Genomic DNA, 26,047 nt, shown 5'->3' on the forward strand with positions numbered 1-26,047 from the left:
ACCTCCTCAGGCACAGTGTTGAGACACTCCCTGTTAGAGCAAAAATACTGCATTTCATCCGATGGAATCTCCTCACTACCCTGGCTCCCGTCTTCACCCAGGTGATCCTCCTGCAGACCACCACCAGCAGGGTTGGGATCATGAAGCGTCTGCCTTGCTCTGGCCATCTGGGAGGAGACCTTAGGCAAGGTTTCAGTGAGGGATCCGCAGGATTCTTCACTAAGTACAGACACTCCACCAGCACAAAAGATGGAAGATTTTGCAGCACAACTTGTCCTCTATTCTGGCAACAAGATTTTGATTAGGAAACCTACACAGTGACATACTGCACTCCAGTAGCAATGAAGGTGGTAGAGAGGCATCCATTGATTAATTTTACAGACATTCACCTAGACTCCCCTTGCAGGAGAAGGGGGCCGACTGATGGGAAGTATAACCCAATTCACATTGACATTTCTATGCTCATTCCGCCTTTACAGAAGATCAATGAGTGGTCAAAAAGATTTGTAGCAAGTTAAAGTAGCAGGAAGAGAAAAGGGATTGGATAAAATATGTTTTTGTAGTGTAGTGTTGTTGTTCTTCTTTTCATTTGGTTTTTAGTTGGAGGGGGACAGTTTACCCCTAGGAGGAGTAATAATGAGGAAATGTGCAATAAAAGAGAAGTGTTTCATTCTGAATTGTTGACGGATTGCATTAGAGAAAGACGTGGCACTGCATCTGGCAATGTATGGTAGGACCATATGAGAACGGCAGAGAGAGAGAAGGCCAAAGCTGCATGTGTTCTCTCTCATTCCACACATTAAAATGACCCGAAGCTCTTTCTGCCTCAGGAGGCATCAGTTGGATTAGGGGTAGGAGGTGTTTGATGCAATTGGCCTTGTGCAAAACAAAGGGTCTGTTCGAAGGACATACAGTTGTCCACTGGATAGATGCGAGGGAACACATGAATGGTGACAATTATTTGAAACTTACAAAAATGACGAAAGAAAAGGCCACCAAACACAAAATATTAGAATATATAACAAAGGGGACAAGAAGGGAGATGGGGGTGGGGGGGCATTTGTTTACAACCCACTGCAGATTAGTGTATTCCAATTCCACAGGGAATAGTATACTGTAGTGCCGCACAAGACGGATGGAAATGCTGCCATGTAGGGTGGCAGGACTTGTAAGGTTAGAAGAAAATGTGGTAAAAAAGATGGAACAAAAGTTGACAAATAATTTGGAACAAGCATGCCCAGGCTTTAAAATGTATAGATAATAAAAAACCTTTATACATAAGGAACTCACACTCTTTTCTTTATGTTTTAGATGCAATGGCTCAATATATTTGGGGACCAACACAGGGAGCAAAAAGGTGATGACGCTGCCTTTACTAAAGAATGCGACAGCAGCCGTTATGGACTTCTGATGGGCATGTGGGACCCAGGTATATGCTGAGCTTCCTCCAGACTGGAGGGTGCGGGATGTGGACCCTCGTCACTCTGTACAGCCCCGCCCTCATGGTGCCCCACACGGAGCTAATCTCATTTGCCGATCACCCTGCACGGTTGAATAAATTATAAGCTACTCACCGTAGAGCCTAACCTTAGTCCCCTTTTCTCCATACTGCAAGGGCGCCCCTTTCAAGGGACGGGAGACAAAACCTTTTTCGCCAGAAAAAACCTCCTTCCCCTTTAAATTTAGAGGCCTGCGGGGGTGCGGCCCTGGGAGCATGTGCTGCCCTGACTCCGCCCTCCGGCACCACACCTCAGTCTCCACAGACGCGTCAACAATACATTAACATTGCCTAATGACATCAGTTTTATTAGGGTGGAGGATGGTGGGACATATGGAGGAAAGGGGACTAAGTACTAAGAGTATGTTAGTCACTACGGTAAGTAACTTATAATTACTCTTACGTCCTGTCCTCTTTCCTCCATACTGCATGGGTGATTACAACTGAATTTAGCCCCCGGGTGGAGAGGAGACCCTCCTTAAGCAAACAGGTTCCTGAGAACCGCCTGTCCGAAAGCCGCGTCTGATCTAGAGCCGGCATCCAAACCGTAGTGCTTGTAGAAAGCTGAAGGGGTGGCCCAGGTAGCAGCCCTACTTATGACTTGCCAAGGAAGACAGTAGCCGTGGGTTATGACCTCCAGAACCCACACATCTGAAGGAATGGCTTGACACTCTACAAGATGCTGCGCCAGCCTTTCCCCCAACCGGCGAACCATGGGACCTGGCCTCATGACTGAGTGGTAGCGGCTGCGGCATTGCATGAGGGCAAAGAGGCAACTGCCCGAGCGGCCTTGGCACCTCGAGTACCTTTGTTTCCACCTCTGGCACTCTTACGATGGCCTCTTTGACTGCCAGCTCCTCTCGCTTTACTGAAGGACGAGTAATAGCGAAAGGAACCTCCCATCCATTGCTGTCCCCTAGGACGAAAAGGCAGAGGTTGGCGAACTGCAGCGCCCAACGACTTTGCTGCAGCTTTGGAGGTCTGCAATATCTCAAGGCTCTCGTCAGCCTTGCTGCCAAAAAGGTGTTCACCGTCAAAGGGCATGTTGAGGAGCCGGGACTGCACATCAGGAGCGAACCCAGACTTCCACAACCACGCAAACCTGGGCATTACGGTGCTCGCCGCCATGGACCGGCTGACACAATCCGCCAAGTCCAAACCCGACTGAACGGCCTCACACATGGCATCCTTGCCATCTTGAACCATAGCAAGGAAACCATCCCATTCATCCCCTTCGGGAATATGATCAGCCGCTAATGCAACACAGTTCCACAGAGTGTGTGTGAAACGAGACAAGGCACATATGGAGTTGGCCGCCTGAAGCGCCATACCCCCAGAAGAAAACACTTTCTTCGCCCAGCCGTCAAAACGTTTGTCGTCCCTATCCGGAGGGATGGTAGGATACGACGCCTGCTTTGCCGGGGCCGTAGCCGCCTGCACCACCAAACTCTCCGGGGTTGGGTGCCTAGACAAGTAGCAGGGGTCGCTACTGGATGGACGTATTTTCGTGACAAAGACTTGCCCACTGCCGGGAGACTCTCCGGAGCAGTCCAAGCCGCCGCCACCCTTCTCTGCAAAGCCATATGAAAAGCAAAACCGGGTCAGTGGGTGGACCGAGATCAAGGATGTCCGTGAGATCATCCTGAACGAACTCCTGTGGGGGAGCTGACCAACCCAAGTTCTCGGTAACCTGAGACATAAGGCGCCGATATGACAAATCGGCATGAATGCCAGGCTCCGGCCGACAAAACTCTACCTCCGGAGAGGTGCCCAATCCACTGGCATCATGCAGAGACTGCCTCAGGTCATCAAACTGACTATGGCCCGAGATAAGTTCATCCGGAACCGGAACCGGAACCAGACCGCTATCAGAGTCTTCATCACCCTCTGAAATGTATTCCAGGTGGGGAGAGGAAGACCTCTGCGGACCGAAGCAGTGCCGGACCTTAGCCATAGCCTTTTTAGGGGCAAACCCCGTGCCACGGGGCCCCTCCGACACCACCGCCTCGAAAGGCGTAGAGGGCGCCGAGCGAGTCGGGGCCGGCGTCACCAGAAAAGGCGTCGACGTCGAGCGAATCAGCGACGTCAGCTGCAACGCCTCCAGCATCGGCGGCGTCGACACAGTCCTCGAAGCCGGAGCTCCGAGCGTGTCTCTCGACAGCCTGGGTGCCGACGGCGTCGACGACCCCCTCGAAGACGGAACCTCGAGAGTAATCGTCGACGACCTCGGCGCCACAGTCTTCTTCGAAGACGGCACAGGATCACGCGGTCTCGAGCGCGTCGAGGACCGGGACCTGGAACGGGCATGGCGAGAACGGCTACCCTTGTCAGAGCGGGACCTCTCCCGCGAGCCGTGCCGACCACCCGAGCCCGAAGGCGTACGGGCGGTGTCTCTCGACCGGTGCCGACCGACCCCACTCGGAGGCGCAGACGGACCGGTGCCCTGCGATTCCATCCAGAATCGCTAACATCTGCTTCCCGAAGGAAGCCCATTCCTCTGGTGTCGCTTGCATGGAGGGATAAGTGACCCGCCGACGGGCGGAGTCCTCGGATGAGGACGGGGAAGGCGACCTATGCCGGCGCTTCCTGGAATGCCTAGAAGAGGCGGAGGAGTGGCGAGACCGACTCCTGGAAGGAGACCCACCGGACTTCCAACGACGACGCAAAGAGTCACCCCTCGAGTCATCGGTCGAAAGCCCCACAGACCTCGACTTCCGGGGCTTAGACACCCGACCTACCGACAGTTTCTTCTTGCGTTCACGCAAGGCCTTCGCAGTGAGTGACTGGCAGTCGACACAGTCGTCCGTATCGTGGGCCTCCCCGAGGCACCAGAGGCAGGCGTTGTGCGAGTACGTGACCGACATCTTGGACCCACAGTCCCCGCATTTCTTGAAGCCCGGACGCGGGGTCGAAGATGAGAAAGACATCGCCACAAACAAACCGAACAGCTTCAACGAACCGAGAAAGAAAACAGCAACTCCAATGAGTCGAGGCGTACCGAGATTCACGAAGCGAACACGTTCGCGGAAAAAAACGGAACTGAGGCTATGGGCGTCGTGCGTCCTACTTATCACATCGGGTGACGTTGCCCGTCGGAGGAGGTCCTCGGGGACGGCGCATCGACGTCATCGACGCAGGCGCCAAAGATTTCCCGAAGCAGCACAGCTGTGGACATTACCTGTCATAGATATGGAATACGTCGGAGGACCCAACCCCCTCAAAGCCATGTTATGTAGGCCCACGTCAGGAAAACATTTTCACGACCGCTCATAACGAAGGGCTGCAGGCTTGTGTGACAGTAATAGTCATTTTTTTTAATATTTTGCAAAAACAGTGCGCAGAAATGTTCCAAGATTGAAGTTTCCCCAAGAGAGTACAGTTCTATCGAAGTCCCTCCAGAAGATACTTTTGATGCCACTGAGCTAGGCACCTGGGTATCTGAGAAGAATTGGCAGAGAACTCGAAATAAAATACAGTTAATTATAATCCAGCCATGGTGAGGTAATATTTGTTAGAGTACACTTGGCAGCAAGGCGCGAGAAGGGAGCTGGGGAGCATGAGCATTGGGGCAAAGGCTGAGGGGGGCGCGACAGGGACCCAATCAGCACAAAGAGGTTTTGGTGCTCCTAGGGTGCAATATTGTAAGGTGTCCTCAATGATGTCTGCGAGGCACACGATTGGTCAGTCTTGGTGAGAATGTCTCGGCCCATGCCATCTCAACATGTTATGTCCAATCAGTATGCAGCAAGTGTATTCATTTGTATATTGGGTAGAGCAAACAAATGGCAAACAAGGGTTTTTGACTTAGCAGCACAATAACGTAATTGTGGGGTGGTGTGGGAAGGTTTGAGACATCACAAGGAACAAGTTACTTACCTGTAACTGTTGTTCTCCAGCATGGGTCTGGCATGGATTCACATGCTCATGAATAAAAGAATACATAGCAGTACACACATGCACAACCACGGGAGGTGGCAACAGGCTCAACATTAAGCAATAAAACAACTCAAAATTAAGCATCTCTTACCTCCTCACCAGGCTCACCTTAAGTGAACAGGTTGCGCAGCACTGCCTGGCCCACCCTGGACTCCTCCCTGGAATCCCGGTCGACGCAGTAGAATTTCGTGAAGGTGTGCGTCGACCTCCACGTAGCAGCCCTGCAGATATCCAGCAGGGTCACACCAGATAGGAACGCCGTGGTAGCTGCGATCGCTCTGGTGGAATGGGCTCTCGGACGGCCGGGCAGCGGTCGGTTTGCCAACCGATGACAGTACATGATACAGCCGGAGAGCCATCTGGAAATGGAAGCCTTTGAGAGAGCCTTCCCCTGATTGACAGGTCCAAAGTTCACAAAAAGTTGTGACGTCTTCCGAAAACTCTTTGTGCGGTCCACGTAGAACTTCAGTGCTCTAGCCACATCCAGCGAGTGCAAAGTCCTTTCAGCCGGCGACGAAGGCGACTGGAAGAAAACAGGCAACACCAAGGGTTCGTTGAGGTGGAAGTCCGACACACCTTGGGCATGAAGGAGGGGTGCGTCCTGAGCACTACCCTCGTGTCGTGAAAAGTCAAGTACGGGGGCTTGCAGGAAAGGGCCTGGATCTCTCCCACCCGTCGTGCGGAGGTGATGGCCACAAGAAACTGTTTTCCACGACAAGAACTTCAACGGAACTGAGTGCAGAGGCTCGAACGGAGGTCCCATGAGATTGGTCAGCACCACGTTGAGCTCCCACGCCGGGGCCGGAGCCTTCACCGGCGGAAACGATCTGAACAGTCCCTTCATGAATTCTTTCACCAGACAATGAGACCACAAAGACGTCCGTCCCGTGGTTCTGGTGTATCGGGAGATCGCAGCAAGATGAATCTTGATGGAAGCGTGTGACAGTCCAGCCTTGGCCAGCGTCAGTAGGTACGGCACTACTTGAGGAGCCGTAATCCCTAGAGGGTTAATCTTCTGTGCGTGGCACCAGACAGAGAACCTCTTCCATTTGTGTCCATAGCATTTGAGAGTTGAGGACACCCTGGCCTTTGCAAGAACCTCTCTGCAGTCGGCCGGTATGTCGTAACCTCCAAACTCTAACCCTGCAGGAGCCAGGCCTGCAAGTTCAGCGACTTCGGGTCGTGATGGAGGATGGCGCCTCCTTCCCTGGAGCGAAGATCTGTGTCCACTGGCAGCTTGATTGACGGGGACGCTGACAAGTCCAGAAGGTCCGGGAACCATATCTGCCTCGGCCACGCAGGTGCGACGAGGATCATCCTGCACCGTGACCTCTTGAGCTGGTTGATGAGCCGGATCAGCAACGGCAATGGAGGGAACGCGTATTGAAACAGGCACTCCCAGGGGAACGAGAAAGCATCGCCCATGCTCCTCGGCTGGGGAAACCTGCTGGCGAACCTCCGGCACTTGGAGTTCGTCGCCGTCGCGAACAGATCGATCTGGGGTGTGCCCCACCGTCGGAAGAGGCGGTCCACTAGATCCTGTCGTAGTTCCCACTCGTGCCACGAGCGCAGCTCTCTGCTGAGCGAGTCGGCGATGGTGTTTTTTATTCCTGCCAGATGAAACGGCACCAGAAACATCCCTTGGGCGACAGCCCAATGCCACAGATCCTGCGCCTCCTTGTACAGGGCTGGGGATCTAGTACCGCCCTGCTTACTGATGTAGAACATGGTGGTGGTGTTGTCGGTGAAGATCCTCCCCACCTTGCCCTTGAGGGACGGAAGAAAGGACCTGAGGGCCCAAAACACTGCACGGAGCTCCAGGACGTTGATATGGAGGGACTTCTCTGTCGGAAGCCAAAGGCCTCTCGCGTGCAGATTTTCGGTGTGCGCTCCCCACCCTTCCAGGGAGGCATCCGTGGTCACTGTCTTCTGGTGGCCCGGGGTCTGGAAGTCCATGCCCGCCGTCAGATGCGCGCGGGTGCCCCACCACCGGATCGCTCGTCGGAAACTCTCGTTGAGTGTGATCCTGTCCTCGAAGCTGCCCGTCGTCTGGATCCAGCGAGCGTCCAGGAACTCCTGTAACGGGCGCATCCGAAGCCTGCACAGGCGGATGAGATAAATGCAAGAAGACATCATTCCGAGGAGGGATTTGATGGGCCTCACCCTGGCCGCGTCCGCAACCAGCATCCGCTGCACCTTGCCCAAGATGGCCCTCGTCCTTTCCTCCGACAGGGAGGCCAGAAGCGGCACTGTGTCGAGTTTCGCTCCCAGAAAAAGTGCGTCTTGCGCGGGCACCAGGTGGGACTTGGCGTAGTTTATGGAGAATCCCAGGTCCGTGAGTAGTTGGACGGTCCTTGCCGTGTGCTCCGTGCGAGCTCCCTTGTCTTTGCTAGGATGAGCCAGTCGTCCAGGTAGGGGTAGACGTGGATCCCATCCAGGCGCAGCCGCGCCGCCACCGGTGCGAGGCACTTGATGAACACCCTGGGTGCCGACCTCAATCCGAAGGGAAGGGCTCTGAACTGGTAGTGATGCCCTTGGACCACGAATCTGAGAAACTTTCGGTGTCCCTTTAGGATGGGGATATGGAAGTAAGCATCCTCCAAATCCGACGACGACAGGAAATCGCCCTCCTCCAGCTGACCCAGGACGTGCTGGAGGGTGACCATTCGGAACTTCTGTGCCTTGATGAATTTGTTTAGTCGTCGTAGGTCCAGGATGGGACGCCATCCTCCTGTCTTCTTCTTCACGAGGAAGTATCTTGAGTAAACTCCGGAGCCCCGAAGCCTCTTTGGGACGAGCTCGATGGTGCCTTTCTTGAGGTCTACTGTTTTTTGGGTGTTCCAAAAACAAACGTCGAACGAGTCCCCCGTGATTAGCCAATCGTCGAGGTAAGGGTAAACTGGAACTGAAAGTCTGCACAGGTGTGCCGCTGCCACTGCCAGGACCTTGGTAAACACCCTTGGTGCCGAGGCTATGCCGAAGGGGAGTACCTTGAACTGGTATTGTTTGTCCTGAATCACAAACCTTAGGAATTTTCTGTGCGCTGGCAGCATTGAAATATGAAAGTATGCATCTTTCATATCCAATGCTGTCATGAAGTCCCCCTGTTTTAGCAATGGGATCACCTCTTGCAGTGTTACTATGCGAAACTTTTGGGGATTTATGATCTTGTTCGCGGGAGCAGGTCTAGAACAGGACGCATGGTGAGATCCTTTTTGGGTACAAGGAAGTACACTGAATACATACCCTCGTTTACCTGAAGAATTGGGACGGCTTCTATGGCGTCCTTTCCCAGCAGCGCTTCCACCTCTTGGATCAGGATCTGCAGATATTTTCTGGTGAAAGGCGTCAATGTTTCGGCGGTCTAAACTGTGGAGGTCTGGCGAATTCCACGCAGTAACCGTGGGCGACCGTCTTTACGACCCACTGGTCTAAAGTTATCCCCTCCCATGCCTTGAGGAAAGATGTTAATCGCCCCCCCCCCGACCGGGGAGACATGGGAGGGGACCTGGACTTGGTGGTCATTTCTGACCCGAAGTTGACGCACCTCTGGATTTGGAGCCTCTGTCTCTATTCTTTCCACGCTTCTGACCCCTCTGGGGGTAGTAAGTGGGGCTTGCAGCAGGTTGACTTAAGTTGAAGTTGCCCGTGCCGAAATAGTTTTGAGCAGCGCGGGCTTGTCCTCGAAAGGACCGCTGAGAATTACTCCCCCTCTGTGAAGAGGGTTTTTGGGAAATTTGGTGCAGCGACTTAATAGTCTCGTGCTCCTTCTTGGCTGTCTCCAACGCATCGTCTACCGCCTTCCCGAAGAGGTTGGCCTCTTCGATAGGTTTGTTGATAATGGATGCCTGGGTCTCAGGCCTGAAGCCCGACGTGCGCAGCCACGCGTGCCTCTTTAGGAGAGTACCCTGTGCGAGAGACCTGCCTGCTGTCTCTGCGGTGTCCAGGGTATTCTTTACAACATTCTGATTGGCAAGTTTGCCCTCCGAGACAATGGCGAGAAGCTTGGCTCTGGTTGGTTCCGAAACCTCCTGAAGGCCTTCCTGGAGTAGGTTCCATTGAGCGTCGACGTAGCTTGCCAGTAACGTTGTGTTATTGGCAATCTGGACGGTATAGGCCGCCGCCGACGTAACCCGTTTGCCTAAGGCATACAACCTTTTGGACTCCTTGTCCGGGGGTGACTCTCCCGTGGCAAGGGGAATCCCTGCTCTCTTGCGAGTGTTGGTCACCACCAGCGAGTCTGGGATTGCGTGTCCTTTGATATAAAACGGGTCGGTGGGGGAGGGTCGGAAAAGTTTTTTGACCCTTGAGTTCACAGCCCTAGTCTGAGCAGGTGCGAGTAAGGAAGGGGCCAGCCGTCTCTTTACAGAGCTCAAGAGAGGGATAGACTGGCTTGCCGGAGGCTTTTCATTAATAATGTCCTCCGCGAAATCTTGTTCGGGCAAGGCTTCAAGCGTGGCAATTTTAAAGAATTCCGCTGCTTTTTTCACCATGTTGTTGAAAGCCATTTGATCATCCACCGGGGAAGCTTGTCGAATCGGGGTGGATGGGGGAGAGTCGAGGCAAACGATATCAGAGTTGTGATCGTCCTGCTGGGTGTCCTCCCAGTTGTCTGTTGCCCCTTGATCATAGTTGTCCAGAAAAGAAGACTCCTCTTCTTCTGTATAGATGTCTCTATACGTGTCCATCTGGACATCTTCTTGATAGTCAACTTGATGATGGGCATCTTGTGTTTGAGGGTTAGGGTCTACCCGAGCTTTATTCGGCAGAGGTTGATCAGAAGCCCTGAAAAACTGCTCCAGCCGATCCATAAACCCCTCGAATTGCGCCGTGGTCCACTTGGATGACCCAAATGGTCCTACCCGAGTAGGAACCGTGTTCTCCGCCCTAAGGCGTTGAGAGGATCTCCTCAGGGTGCTTGAGAGGGGTACCTGTCTTTCTTCGTAAGAGTCTTCGGGATCGTCTTCCAAATCCGTGGAAAACTTTTCGGCGGATTGGCCCATAACTGTGGGCGGAACCGATAATAGGCCTACCGCCGTAGCAATCCTATTGATGCACTTACGGACAGTCACCGAATCTTCGGGAGACAACGCCTCCGATAATGTGTCGGCAGTGAAAATGTCTTCCGCAGCTCCAGAAGGGCCAGCGGATGGCTTCTCAGGTAGAGGCCTACTCGTAGTTTTCGGGCCTGTATGGGCCTTGGAAACCGTCGAAGTTTCTTGTTCTGAAACTTCGGCGTGTGTAGTTTGGGGAGTAGCTCCCTTGTTATGTTTGTTATGCCCAGTCGTCATGCGCTGCTGCGGATGCGGGGAAGGCTTCGGATCAGACCGATCCGTGGGCGCTTTCGCCTTCTTCGACAAAGTCGTCGAGGAGGGCGCTTGGGTTGTGCGCTTTGTGCAGTGCGATTGTACGCCCCTGTCACCGGGTGTGGTCCCTGTAGCAAGACCGGAGTCGAGCCTGGAAGGGTCGGGAACAGGCGTGGCGGCTCTAGAATAGTCCGCCTCAAGGTTTATAACGTCCGCCTTGGACGTTTGGTCATCCGATGTACCCCCGTCACTTTCGGCTGGTGTCAGGGGAGGGAGGCTCCACGCGTGACATTCCGTACGCGGCCCACCGCTTCAACCGGCGCTCCTTAAGGGTTTTAGGTTTAAAGAGTTTACACGCCGAACACCGCTTTTCGCCGTGCTCTAGGGGGAGACAAGCGTTACGCGACGTGTGCTCGTCTTTCCACGGATATCTGACCCTACACACAGGGCAGAATCTAAATGGAGTCCTTTCCATAGCAGAAGGGAAGGGTGACCCGACCAAAAAGGAAAGCAGTGGAAAAGAGGAAAGACATCACAGTATGGCAAACCCCGAGCCCACTCTCCCTACTGTGTAGGCCGGCCAGAAGGCCCGACCACGTGGAAGTCCGAATGCCGGATCTTAGGCGCCGGAACCCACAACCATAGACGATTCCCGCGTAGTCTTTGTCGAAGATTTTCTTGATGGGCGAAATGACTTAACTGGGATTAAACCGACAATTCGGTAAGATAAACAATGTCTCATGAAAAGCTCCGCTATAGGGTGACCAGTTATCTGGGCGGAAAAAAACAATCTGAGGGACCTCGGCGCGTGAGGGATTTTGGGTACCACATACGTCACGATAGGGATAGTGTTTCAGACACGCCTATGCCGACGTCCCCTTTCGGTCCCCCGAAAGACAAGATGCAATACTCCGCGGTTACCACTGGATGTCAGACCATATGCACAGCATGTGATTCTAAGAAGATTAACAAGCATCAGAAATGAAAATACGTGTCTTCTAAATCCAGTGAGGACAGAACATGTCCTTCTTGTAGCTGGCGCAGGATGTGTTGTAACGTGACATTCCAAAATGTTTGAGAGCAAATGTACTTGAGTAGCCGGAAGTCTAATATGGATCTCCAGCTGCCTGACTTCTTTTTTATCAGAATGTATCTCGAGTTAACACCCCGGCCTCGCTGGTTGTCCAGTTCATGCTAGATAGCTCCTTTGGAAAGGAGGAACTGGACCTTGGGCCGTACTAACAATAGGTGATTTTCCACCTTTGTGGAGGGAAGAAGGTTGGGTGGATGTTAAAATGAACTCCAATGTGTGTCTGTATCAAATTAAAGATGCAACCCATTCATCCGTAGTGATTGTGAGCCATTGGTTGACGAAATTGGAGAAGCGCCCTCCCATCGGGGTGCTAAAGTGGAGGGGCGGACTAGAAGCCTGGTCAGGTTTGTTTGAAGGATTACCCCCTGCTGTGAGAAAAACCGCAGCATCGCTGGTTGCCATGGTAGGCAAGGGACTTTCCCTTGTAGCGGTCAGTTGTGGTGCAATTGTTTCAATGCTACTACTGAGACTGATAGGATGGCCGGAAGTCGCACGACATCTGGGGAAAACATGCCTTTCTAGAGGGAAAGGACTGATGGCGCTGCTGAAGTGTACCTAACGAGTGAACGTATCGGTCTTGACAGTTTGGAGGGTGTCATCCACATTTCTTCCCAAAGTGGTCACCCACGTCGGACAGCACATCAATGACCTTAGATTGCACCTCTGGTCGAAAATGAGTTGCTTTCAGCCATCCTTGACAGCTTAAAATGGCTCCATTCCCTATCTGACAAAAACCAGTGACAACAATATCGACGGTCACAGATACGGCATGGTCCGAGGTGGCTTCGCGAAGGAGTAAGAAAGCATCTTCTTTCTGGTCATTCAGCAAGAAATCCAGGATGGCGCCCATCTTATACCATAACTCCCTACCATAGTGGGACAGGACCTTCATGAAATTTTCCACCTTGATGGTGGTCTCAGCTGTAGATATTATGTGATTCCAAAAGGAGTCAGACTGTTTGTCTTCTGCACCGGGTGGGATCGGACATGGAGAGGATAGGTTAGCAGAGCACTTACGAGCTATGGCAGAAACCAATCAATACAGGTTTGGCTGCATACACAGACACTTGAGAGCTGTATCTGGTGTCTTATATTTTTTCCTCAAGCCTTGCCTTCTTTGGATGAGCCATAAAAGGGTTTTTCATGGTGAACAGACCATCTAAAAAGCAATTGACCCCTTTGATGTGTTCTCGGGACGACGTTTTGTATTTACTGCTTATTTAGCACATTCAGGTGTAAAGGTAGACATGTCCAGGACTCATGGAGCTGCTGTAGGGGCATACAGGAATTCCGAACATATTACTTTTTTCTTCAGCAAATAATATTATCAAAGACATTTAGAAGGGTTACCAAGATTGTTACCACCAATCAGGAGAGACAGACCCACATGTAAACAGAATAGTGTGCTAACGGTACAAGCGCACAAGCCAATTGAGTCAATGGCCACAGTAGACATTGGGCCTCATTACAAGGTAGACGGTCTGGTGACAACAGTACCGGTAAACTTGCCGGTACCATTGTTACCGGACCGGCAAACTACGAGTTCTGCTCGGGAGGCCCTTTCAGCCTGCCAGGTCTGACCCGGCACGCAGACCGGCACCCGCGAACAGACATCGACAGATGCACCGGCACCATTCCTGAATGGTGCTGGTGTATCCGGCCTACCCATTCCCAATGGGAATCAAATGGGAATGGGAAATAATAATTACCGGCCCCCGGCGATGAGGATGTACCGAGTCCGCCGGGGCTTAATGCCCCGGTATGTCCCCATTGCCGGGTCAGGGTAAATTAATGGCTCCGGCGGCAGCCATGCGCTACCACCGAAATCGTAATGAGGCCCATTAAGTTGGTAACACCAAAATCAGTCTTATTAGTGGCTTTAATGTCGACAAGAAGAGTTGGTGAAATTCAAGCTCTGGCAGTCATATATGTACACAACATTTCACAGAGGCAAAATAATGTTACACATTCATCCTTCATTTTTATCAAAGTTTGTGTCTGAATTCCACAAAATCAAGAAATTGTATCACCCAGATTCTTTCCTAATCCACAATCGCAGGCTGACAAAGTCTTGCACTGTCTGGATGTCAGACGAGCTCTAAAGCTCAATTTAAGCAGGACAAAGCAATTCAGAAATTCAGAAGTTTTTTTTGTAACATTTGGTGGAAATTCTCCAGACAAGCAAGCATCCAAGGTATCGATCGCTAGCATATATGGGAGAAGCATATAAGGTGCAGGGAAGAATACCCCCAGAAGATATTTATGCACACTTATTAAGAGCTAAAGAAACTGCAGTAGTACTTCAGCGCAATGAGTCATTGGATGTCATCAGCAAGGTAGCCACACGGGTGAAATCTTGTGTTTTCTCTCGAAATTGTCTGGATTTCAGCTCAAGAGAGGATGCTGGACCTGGCCATGTAGTGCTCAGAAATCTATCTGGTTTAATATTTAGACAGTTCTCACCTCCCTGGAGTACCTGTTGCATTCAGCCATTACAGTATTCAGGAAAGGGGACGGGACTACTATACTCCTAGTCCTTAGTCTTTTTTCCTCCATAAGTCGCCCGTAACCCTCCACCCCCCTCAGATAAATATATGTAGTTAGGACTGTCATTCCCGATATGCATAAGTGGTGTCAGAGGGCGGGGTAAGCATGCATGGTCACCCCCACCTCTGCGCGCCTACATTAAAATTAAAGGGTTAGTGCATAATTTGTGGTCGAAAAGGCTCCGGTCCCATACCCATGCAGGGATGCCCATTAAGTATGGAGGAAGTGGGACGGGAGGCAGGAGTATGTGATATTACAATAACTTGCATATTTAAAATATTTGACATGCAGAATGAATAACTATTGTGAGGAGGAGGCGGCCAGCAGGCAAGATGAACCTCCCACTGTGCCAAGCAGAAATACAATCCAATGGCAATTAAAAACAAAGGTGGGATGCACACCTTTGGAAAACAAAGGTATGCATGCCATACTGCAAAACAGTGGGGGTTCTGGGAGTATCTCTACTGGCCTCAGTCACAGGGGAGTCTCAACCAGATTTATTAGCTCACTTTCCCTTTCACAGAAGAGAAATATCCACAACATATCAGTCTTTGTCCTGCCCAAGGGCAGACCAGCACCGAAATGCAAGGCAATTCTCTTCTGAACAAGAGTACTAACAGCAACCCCAAACACGCGTTTCGGCCTGGAGAGCAGAGCTGCATAACCAGTCAAAAGTCCAATCCTTTCTTCAATCTAGCTAAAGGAACATTGAAATAAACGATGCAGAATAAAAAGATTGAATAAACAAACCTGCAATAAGGAAAATTACTTTCATGCATAAGTCCCATTTTATATTGGGAACCAGTCCGCATGACAATAAATGGCCCAAAACAACTGTCATTTAATTTAATTGGGTATTTGTAATGCACAATCACTTCTACACGAAGTAGTAGATAACAGTGATTCTTGACATGGCATAGCAAGTTTGAAGAATATGCAAAAGTGGCCTTTGCTTTGCTTTCTCCTGAGGAGAAAGAAAGGGTAGATATTTTTAAGGGAGGGCTATCCAATCGCCAATCATGCATACAACTATTACAAAGATAAATACAAATTGAAAGGCTTACCGGGAAGCAATCTGATTTTTAAGAACTGAGTGTCTTCCTGTAATCCAGGCAAAATGACCTTAAAGTTGAAATTCTGTTGAAAAACAAAACAGCATCAACAACCTTTCTTTTACTCCAAATACAATTTAATTTCTCGGCTTTTCTTCAAACAGTTTCAGACACCATTTGTCACAAAATAAAGCTTCAATATTCTTTACTTCCATAATGTTAGGCCACGTAAAAACAAATGTTGGATGAGGACTTGCGCATATGCCCTGAATGGTTTTCAGTCTAGACCTGGTGTCCAATCAACCGAGATCATTGCAACACTAAAGAGTAACGAGAACCAAGCTAGCTGAATCACCCTGCACAATCTTTCAGGCACTACATCGTTTCTGCACCTACCTTCACTGCACAAATAACTTTTGCTCTAAACTATGACTAGCTGCTAACTGACTTTAAATCTCGTACCCAATGGTTTCCTCTCTAGGGCTACATTCACTCATTTGCATACAGGCCTGCTTGGATGAAATGTGCTTGTGTGTCGTGTCGCTTCCAGACATCATTCTTGTTTAACTTTGAGGCCTTTTACACATTTCTTGATTGCCAACTCAAGGTGTCCTACAACTTCTGAATGCGGGGATGGTTTTGTATAACTGCTGACTATATTTCAAATGCTGCATTTCTACTATTTTCCCTGAATTTCGATTCTTGAAGTAAGGTCACAAGGCTCAGGTTGAGGGCGAGCCAGCTTTGGAGGTGGCCCAGTAACAATAAAAATCGCAATTGGGGGCGGTATAATTACTGAAGCCGCAGCCAAAGTAGATGGTAGAACTGCTACATGGGTTTTATCAATGTGGGTGCCTTCGTCCTCGAACAAGACACATTCCTGCTCAAAATCTGCATCACTGGCAGGTTGCTATATGTCCTCAGGTGAAACTGTAGTTGTGCCAGGAATGGCAGGAGGAGAGTAAGGGGCCAGTGTAAACAATGGATGGGTACGCATAGGCCTTGGTAACGCTGAAAGCTTAGAGACAGAATGCCCAGCTTGAGAAACACCTTGTGGAGCCATAGACAATGAGGAGTGCGCCTTTGTCATAGAAGAGATGGTAGTAGTGGTCACAGAAGTTGATGTGTTTCGGAGCACTGTCGAGGCAGTCATTGACGAAGTAGTCATCGGAATTGGCGTCAACTGACCCACGACAGAACAGAGGATTGGACTGCTTGTGAGTCGTCGACAGTCATAGATGAAGATGTTGCCGACCGACCAAAAGGAGGTGGCGACGAGGGCTTCTTGGTAGAAGACAGGTACAGACCAGCAAAAGACGCCAGTACTTTTCGTAGAAGACGGTGATGAAGCATTCGTAGCTCACAAAGTCGTTTCCGACGGGATCGCCGGTGATGACGTCTACAGTATTGTGAATGAAGTGGCAGCCCAAGCGTGGGTCATATGAACCTTTTTAGCTATTTTCCCACGGAGAGAGTCATTGTGGGACCTTGACCTCTTGGATGAGTTGGTGCGCTCAATGTTATGCCTGAGGGAAGCATTGCTACAGACACAGGCCCTCTCAGAGGCTCCAGCAGTTTCGTCTACCCAAGTCAGCAACAGCCAGTGATAGTCTCGAAACTTCATGTTGGAGAATGACTGGCAGATTCAACAGTCGCCAACCTCATGGTTAGGATATAGAGACAGTAGAGGCTGTCGTCATTAAGATCCTCCACATAAACCTTCTTCAAAAGACAGGTAGCACAGTCAATGAAAAGGCTCTTCTTCCTGATGTCAGCAATAGCTCTGCAACTAGATCCAAGGCCACAACGATAGGACACCAAAACGGTGCCTAGCGACTAGGCACTGAAAATCTAGACCACCACCACCAACAGGCAGAGGAAGTTCCTGGTGTCTTTAAGAGTCAAAGCAATATTAAAAAATACGAAGAAATTATCAATATCTCATGAAAAAATGGAGAGATTTTTTGAGGGTCCCAACAATGAATGTGCAGTACAAAATCTAAAGATGGCCTCCAGGAATTGAGCTAAGGGAGACCTGTCAATTGACTGTGGAGCAATAGGACTCAAAAATGATAAGTTACTCACCATAGTGACTAACATACTCTTAGTCCTTAGTCCCGTTTACTCCATAGTGCATGGGCGTCCCCTTCAAGGGACGAGACATTTTTCACCAGAAAAAAACGTCTTCCCTTTAAATTTAGAGGCACGTGGGGCTGCGGCCCTGGGAGCATGCGCTGCCCCGACTCCGCCCTCCGGCGCCACACCTCAGTCCCCACTGACGCGTCGACAATAGATTTCATAGATTTAACATTGCCTAATGACATCAGTATTAGGGGGGCGGATGGTGGGACGTATGGAGGAAAGGGAACTAAGAGTACGTTAGTCACTACAGTGAGTAACGTATAATTACTCTTGAGTCCTGTCTCCTTACCTCCATATTGCATGGGCAATTACAACTTAATGTAGCCCCAGGGTGGAGAGGAGACCCTCCTGAAGCAAATAGGTTCCTAAGAACCGCCTGTCCGAAAGCCGCATCAGATCTAGAGCCGGCATCCAAACAGTAATGCTTGCAGAAAGCCAAGGGAGTGGCCCAAGCGCCCGCCCTGCTTATGACTTGCTAAGGGACATGGCGCTGGAATGCGATGGCCGTTGCCTTGGCCCTGACTGTGTGGGCGTGCATGTTCGCCGGAAGCAGTTTGTGCTGGCCCTCGTAGGCTTTTTTGATGGCTGAGACCATCCAGCGGGATATGGAGGCCTTGGAGGCCTGCTGGCCTGGTCTTGCACCTCCGAAAGTGACAAACAGGGCGTCTGATTAACGGAAGCCCTTGGTCCTTTCAAGGTAGAAGTTCAGGGCACACCTGACATCCAGGCAGTGCACAACTCTCTGTGCCTCATCCTTAGGATCGGCAAAAAACATAGGAAGGACTATTTTCTCGTTCAAATGGGAAGCAGGCAGTACCTTAGGCAGAAAATGCTGGGTGTGTCCGCAGGACCAACCTGTTCCTGTGAAAAGTAGTATATGGTGTAGAGGCGACCAGCGCCAAGATTTCGCTGACTCTGCGAGCAGAATTGAGGCCGACTAGTAAGGCCGTCTTATTGGTGACCAGCCTGATGTCCGCGGATGCCATTGTCTCGAATGGTGTGTGCGCCAGGGCGCTCAAGACTATGCTCAGGTCCCACACGGGGTGTGGCCTCTTGATGGGCAGGTAGAGCCTTGCAAGCCCCGTTAAATGTTTCTTGACAATCGGATTGGAGGAGAAGACCCCCTCCTCCGAGTTCCTGTAAGCCCCGATGGCTGCGAGGCAAGTGCGGCAGGTAGCCACCTGGACGCTGGAGTGGGCGAGGTGCGCCGAGAAGGAGAGCACGTTGTCCAGAGTACATGCCAGAGGGCCGATATCCCTGGAGTCTGCCCAGTGGCAGAACCTGGTCCATTTACTTTTATACTGGGCCCTGGTAGCTTTGCTCCTTGCGCCCTGTATGATCACTAGATTAGCCTGGGAGAGGCTGAGGTGCTTTAGCGTTACCTGCTCAGGAACCACGCTGTGAAGGCTAGTTTCTGTGGCGCAGATGACCCTGACCCCTGCTGCAGCAGATGATGTGCTGGGCCCGTCGGAAGGTGAATCGGGGGCATCTCCGAGAACCATGGCCTGGCCGGCCACCATGGAGCTATTAGAATGATGTTGAGCTGGCGAGACTCCTTGATCTTGCGAATCACTGTGAATCAGCGGGGTGGGCGGGAATGCGTACGCTGTCATGCTGTCCCACTGAATCCGAAATGCATTGCCCAGGGAGCCGGGGCCTTGCCCCTGCCAGGAGGCAAACTTAGGGCACTTCCAGTTGAGCCAGGTGGCAAAGAGATACACCTGGGGAAGACCCCATCTGTTGAAGATCTCCTGAATAATGAGGTTGTTTAGCTGCCACTCGTAGTTGTCCGCTCCCAATCTGCTGAGCCTGTCCGCTTCCAGGTTGGATTCCCCGGAAGGTGGACTGCCATGAGGTAGATGTCGTTTTCCAGGGCCCACTCCCACACGCTGATTGCCAGTCTGCACGGTGGAGGGGATCTGATGCCTCCCTGCTTGTTGACATAGTACATGCTGGTCGAGTTGTCTGTCTGGATGAGGCGAACCTTGCCCCTGAGAAGTGGAAGGAATGCTCTGAGCGCTAGCCAGGTGGCGTTCAGCTCCAACCAGTTGATGTGGTAATCCTGCTCCTGTCGAGTCCAGGTGCTGTGGCCCGAGAGATCGTCCAAGGTGGCTCCCCAGTGATGGTGACCTTCGGGGGGTGGGAGGCCAGAAGGGCTTGCCCGTTCGTAGGTTGCAGTCTCTGGACCACCATGTGACATCCGGGCAGAGAGATGGAGGAACGTCGATCATCTTGGATTGAGAGCCCCGCTCCTGGTTCATGAAGCCGCAAAGTGCAGCTCAATCCTCCTCATCCTCAGTCTCGTGTGTGGAACGGCTAATAGGACTGCCGCCAAGAGACCCAGGAGATGTTGGTACCACCAGGCAGAGGTCACTTCTCTGCTGAGGAAGTGATTGGTGGCGTTCTTGATGGCTGTGATCTTGTCCTCCGATGTAAAAACCTTCTCGGAGCACGTGTCCCAGATGAGGCCCAAGAATGTCAGTCTGCGTGGGCTGCAGCTGCGACTTCTTGAGATTGAGCAGAAAGCCCAGATCGTACAGTGTGTTTATAAAAGCATGGGAAGAGTGGTGAACCGCTTCCGGAGATATAGCTCTGACGAGCCAGTCATCGAGGTATGGGTAGATGTGGAGGCCCTGCTCTCTGAGGAGAGCAACCACAGTATTCATGAGTCTGGTAAAGACCCTGGGGGCCGAGTTGAGGCCAAAAGGAAGGACCTTGTATTGGAAATGGTAGCCCATGATCCTGAATAGAAGGAAGGAACAATGGGCTGCCAAATCATGTGTAGGTATGCGTCCTTCAGGTCCAGGGAACACATCCAGTCTCCCTTGCACGTCTCCACTATAAAAACTGGCCTAGCCCTGTTGAATTTTTTTTAGAGGTAAGGAGAGATTGAGGGTGGAAAGGTCCAGCACAATTCTCAGGCCTGCCTGGTTCTTTTTCCGAATGGTGAAAGTCCTGGAGTGAAAGCCCAAGCCTCGCTGGGAGGCTGGGATTTCCCACACTGCCTGGCTCTATACGAGCGAGCGGACCTCCGGCAGAAGAGTTACTGTCCCAACTTGAGGGAGTGGAGGGGAGGAGGGAGGAGAGGCTGGGATGGGTAGGCGGTACCCCGTGGATACTACTGAGAGGATCCATGGGTCCGCGAAATTCTGGCGGAAGCAATGTGCATGAAGAGCAAGCCTGCCCCCCAATGGAGACATGTGGAGCAGGAGTGGCATGTCATGCATTCTTTCCATCCGAGGTTGAGGCAGAGGAGGGGGGACTGTAAAAAAAAAAAAAAAAAAAAAAAAGGCCTTACTAAGACTCCGCCTCACCCCCCCCCCCCCCCAGATATTTTGTTGCTTGCGCCGATTTGGAGTCAGCGAGCGGTCCGGCTGCCTGGACCTCCGTTCCCAGAAGCCGCGGAACCCTCTGTATCTACAGCCCTTTTCGGAGTGCTGCTGTGACTGAGTGTGCGATTTGGGCATGGTCTTTGTTAGGGTGGATGAAGACTTGGCCGTTTGTGAGCTGTTTTTCTTTTTGTCCAGCTCTTCGTCTGTGGTGGAGTGGAAGAGCCTGTTAGGGAGAATTCTCATTTATGGCTAATATCCCTCACCTAGTGAGTCCCCCAGCAGCTTTGCTGGACTTCTGGAGTTAATTTTTTTCCACTTGGTAAGAGTGAGAGCTTTTCCCCCACTCTTACCTGTGTTTGCTATGTGTTTCTACCTGTTTTTGTGATTGTGGACTCTGAAGTACACCACTTCAGTAGCCCCCTTCTTTTTGTGTGTCACACAGCACCTTCAGTGCCGTGGCACAGGGTTGTCTTGGAGACTTCCCTCGACTCCATTTCTGAGGCGACTACTGTCCCCCAGAAAAGGGTAAAGTTACCATTAACTTTACTTAGTCAATCCACCACAGATCCAGTACACCCCATCTGCCATGGAGTACTGGAAAGGATTAACTCGTATCGCTTTGTATCTCTACCTCCTAGAGCATTGTTTCGCTCTTTTAACATTTAGACTTGGCTGGTGGCAGTGGTATCTACCCTAACTTTTCTACCGCGATTATATTAGATAAACGTGGTACTGTTCTTGGCTATTATATTAGCCTCGAACATAAACCCGCTTGACCAAATCGTCTTTCTCTTGGCTCCGGTTGGGTTCATTCGCCATTTCGTTTTGTTAAAGTCCTTCTTGTGTTTTACTATGCGCAGCAAACTAGGTTTGCCTTCTTTGTTCACTATCTTTTGGCGGGCTTCTGCCTAGAAGCCCTCCTCAAGGCGCCTGGGTGCTAGGTGGGCTGAATGTGAGGGAGGGTTGTAGTCACACCCTGCACAAGGTATCCTAGGAAACCCAAGTCGCACTTTGTCATGATTGGCCAGGGTAGTTGTCCAGGCTGGACAACCCCCATGCCGGGAGATTGACAGCCGTGAATGGGGTTTTTTCGCATAAAAGGCAGGTCTCTTGGGCTAGAAGTCAGAGAGTCGCCACTGGAACTACAAGGAACCGAAGAGAAGCAGAGAGAACGGCGGCTGCTGCAACTACCCCGTCCCGGTGAAGCCCTGCTGCAGTCCTGAGCTATCTGCCCTTCAACGACTCAGAAGATCCAGTCCGGAGTCTTCTTTCCTTGAGCTTGGTGGGGATAACCAGCTCATCTTCTAGAGCCAGAGGATCCTCTTTCGTGGTCGAAATCGCTGCACACTGCTGTAGTGGTCCGGATAGCCACCTGAAGAGCCTCTCCTGTTTTTAAGGAACGCACCTTTAATTCCTTGTCGCTGCTGCCGGCTCTATCCCTGTGTGGTGAAGACCCCCTTCAGACATCCTCCTTCACAACGAAGCTCCAGGAATCTTGGGTCTGCTGGAAACCAACAGGAACAACTGCCAGGGCACTAGCTGCACCACTGGAACAAGGTACTGTGTTCTGTTGAGGAAACTGGATGAAACCCTTTTTCTTCATTTCCAAGGCTTGCCCTTGTCTTCCCTCCTTCTTATAACTTTTGCTTCTGAACATTGACAATATCTAAGTACTTTTGGCTACGTTGAATCGTGAACTGTCTGACCGTGTGATCTTCGGCAACTGGCCCCGATGTCTTTCGACCCTGGCTCCGGCCCTTTGACTTTTGACCTCCTGTCCCTGAGTGTTTCTTGATTCTGCCTGCCTAACCAAAATATTGCCTGTGATTTGTGACTCTGGGTATCTCGGGTGCCAAGTGTGTTTCTGCCCTGGTAGCATTTCATGTCATGGATACGCGTTTGTTTAGTAGACCGAACAGTCAAAAAGTGATCGCAATCGTAATCGCGTTAACATGTTTTGTTCATAACCCCGGTTCATTCAAACACAGGGTACTTACCTTGAGACTTACTGTACAAACGGAATTGGTTAGTTGTAATATATTTAACGTGTGATTTTTATTGAAGTTTAATAGAAGTGTTGTGTTTATAACGAATGGTTTAAAAATAAATGTACTTATATTATTCTACCTGAAACCTTGAGTGAGTGTTTGCTTGTGTCACAGTAATTGTGGTCCCTTTCTGTAATCTCTGCTACTGCTCATACACTCTTGAGATAACCCTGGCTGCTCCGCCACTGCTACCACTGACATAGTAGTACAGGCTTGTACCAAAGGTAAAACTTGTATTGCCACCTGTAGTCTTAATTGTGTGTAGTGGTCTCTAAGGGCACTGCACAGGATTCTGCCTAACAGAGCACCCCCCCCCCTCTCGAACGGCAGGTCTAATATGCGTTCCTGGACATCCGGGTTGAATTTCGTTGCACGGAGCCAGGCTGTCCTTCTCATGTCCGTGGCTATACAGATGGCACGGCCAGAGGTGTCAATATGGGCCACGGTGGACTCCATAAAATCCTGCGCCACCAGCTTGGCCTCAGCCAGTCCTGCCTTGAAACGTGATTGGCTCTGCGTAGGGAGTTCCAGGAGGAAGTCTGCAATTTCCCACCATAGCCTCTGGTTAGTGGCCGCCAGCATGGCATCAGCGTTGGCCTGACGAAGATGCAAGGACGCGTTGGAATACAGCTTCTTCCCATACGTCTCCAAGATCATCTCCTCCTTGCCTAGCAGAGTCGCAGAGGAGGAGGCTGAGAACGACTGAGGCTTTGAGTATGGTGATGCTGCAGCGATCACTGAGGAGTGGGGCTGAGGATGGGCCCATAGCAAGAGTGTATCCCCCTCCATATGCCTGTACTTGGCGTCCAGGCGTCGAGTGACTGGCTGGACAGAGTGGGGCTTAAGACAACCCTTTTTGGCCAGGGAGACTACATCGGTCTGCAGTGGAATTCCCATTTTGGCAGAGGGGCTTTGTGCGAGGACTTCAGCGAGGACCCCCTCTGCAGGCTGGTCTACCTTGGGTTAAGGCAGGCCCAGGTACTCAGCCAGCCCTGCAACATGTTCGTGGAAGGCCTTGGCTGAGAAGGGCGTGTCAGGCTCCTCCTTCTTGTCGGTGTCCTGTGGGTCAGGAGGCTGGGGGGCCAGAGGCAAAGGCTGCGCCGGGTGAGCCGGTGGAGGAGCCGGAGGGACTGAGCACGTCCATGATGGCGCCCCTGAGAATAAACCCCATCCAAGGAGACTTCATGAGCCCGAGGAACCTCTCAAAGAATCTGTCCTCACAGGCTGGGGGGGTAGTAGGGGGTATCGATGGTGTAGCAGGAGAAGGCTGGAGCCGCTACATGCCCTGCCCACACAGACCGAGAGGGAACCTGCCCAGCGCAAATTATAGATAGGCTGTAGGCCACGTACCTGGTTGAGGCCAGTCCCACCTTGACACTCATTCCTCACCGAATTCCTGGAAAGGCGACAGACGGGTGCTGATGTTTGGCACGGCAGCCATTTTGTCGAGCTGCTTGCCACGTGCCTGCGTCATGTTGCTCGGCTCGCTGGGCCCAGCCTCCTCCAGGACTCTGGAGTGTGGATCGTAAGGCCAACCCTGCTCCTCGGACCTAGACCCGGTAGGTGCGACACCCTCAACCGGGGGCCGGAAGAGCTGCGTTTTGGCACCCCGTCGGATGAATTGCTGGTACTAGGGGTGGCCCCTCGGACAGAATGCTGGTACAAGGGCATAGTCCCTTGGGTGAAGACCCGGTACAAGAACCTTCCAGTCCCTCAGCACTGACACCGGGAGGATAGGAGGATCCCTTGTCCAGGAGGCTGGTAGCTGGAGTAGCCTCGGTGCACATGCCGGTACGAGAACCCGAGCGGTCACTCCCGCGCGGGCGAGTCCTTGGAAAGGAGTCTCCCTTGCGGGGTGCAATGGAGGACATAGGCCCTACATTGGGCCTGGATCGAAGTTTGACAAAGTCCTTGAAGTCCTCTGGAGGAGACTTCCGGAAGAGCTCCTGCCACCTGGCTAGTCTGTTCTTCAGAGATCTCGATGACAGGGCGTTGCACGCTGTACAAGCTTGCAACTGTGGTCTGGATCAAGGCAACGTAGGCAGAGGGCATGGGTGCCTGAAGTTGGGAAGAGGCCGTCGCAGGATGGACACCTGCTGAACCATGTGGAAGTCGACATGCGCCAGGGAGGAGCGTGACGCCCGAGGACCAAGTAACTGAATGATAAAAAGACAAAAAAGAAAGAGAAGAAGTATCCGTGTGTGGAATTACATGGCCGAAGCCAAACCCAGGAGCGCTGGTGAATTTGGCCCGTTCCCGTCGACGCGGAAAAGGCGCCGGAGTGCAGAGTCAGGGCAGCGCACGCTCCCAGGGCCGCACCCCAGCACGCCTCTAAATTTAAGGGGGAAGAAGGTTTTTTCTGGTGAAAAAGGTTCCGTATCCCATCCCTTGGAAGAGACGCACATGCAGTATGGAGGAAAGGGGACGTGACGTAAGAGTATGGCGGAAAAGCGTATGGGAAAAGTCCCTCCCCAGGAAACGAGAACACATTCCCCATGCTCTTCGACTGTGGGAACCTGCTGGTGAACTTTGCACACTTGTAATTTGTTGCTGTCGCGAAAAGGTTGATCTGGGATTGACCCCATTAGTGGAATAGAAGATCCACTTGGTCCTGGCGAAGCTCCCACTGGTGGCAAGAACGTAGCTCCCTGATGAGCCAGTCTGTGATGGTGTGCTTGGTGCCCGCTGGGTGAAAAGGGACGAGAATGTCCTGACGAATGGCCCAGTGCCACAGATCCTGGTCCTCCCCGGAGAGCACATCCCGCCCTGCTTCTGAATGTAGAACATGGTGGTGGTGTTGCCCCTCAGCAACGGCTGGGAGGACTCCAAGGGCCGGGAAGATGGCCCGTAGCTCTAGGATGTTGATGTGAAGGGTCTTTTCTTCTTGCAGCCAGGTTCATCTGGCGTACAACTGTCCGGTATGAGCTCCTCAACCTTCCAGAGAAGCATCTGTGGTGACTGTCTCTGGGTAAGGAGGTAATTGGAATAGGGCTTGTTGCGTGAGATGAGAGCGCAGGGTCCAACACTGTATTGCTTGTCGGAACTCCCTTTTGAGGGGGGTTTTGTTTGTCCAGGATCCCGAGACTTGCAGCC

At 51.6% G+C, this 26,047-nt stretch overlaps 1 protein-coding gene across 2 annotated transcripts in view; it reads right to left on the reverse strand.

Moving 5' to 3' along the window:
* Positions 1 to 26,047, reverse strand: part of SMCHD1 (structural maintenance of chromosomes flexible hinge domain containing 1) — a 3,133,956-nt gene that overhangs the window by 1,909,127 nt on the left and 1,198,782 nt on the right. For both annotated transcript variants that reach the window (XM_069620859.1, XM_069620860.1), the window contains exon 22: positions 15,445 to 15,517. In XM_069620859.1, coding sequence (XP_069476960.1) covers positions 15,445 to 15,517 — 73 coding nt within the window. The remainder of the gene's footprint in view (positions 1 to 15,444; positions 15,518 to 26,047) is intronic.

Source organism: Ambystoma mexicanum, chromosome 5q (assembly GCF_040938575.1).
Source record: "Ambystoma mexicanum isolate Mex_15411 chromosome 5q, UKY_AmexF1_1, whole genome shotgun sequence".
Taxonomy (NCBI): domain Eukaryota; kingdom Metazoa; phylum Chordata; class Amphibia; order Caudata; family Ambystomatidae; genus Ambystoma; species Ambystoma mexicanum.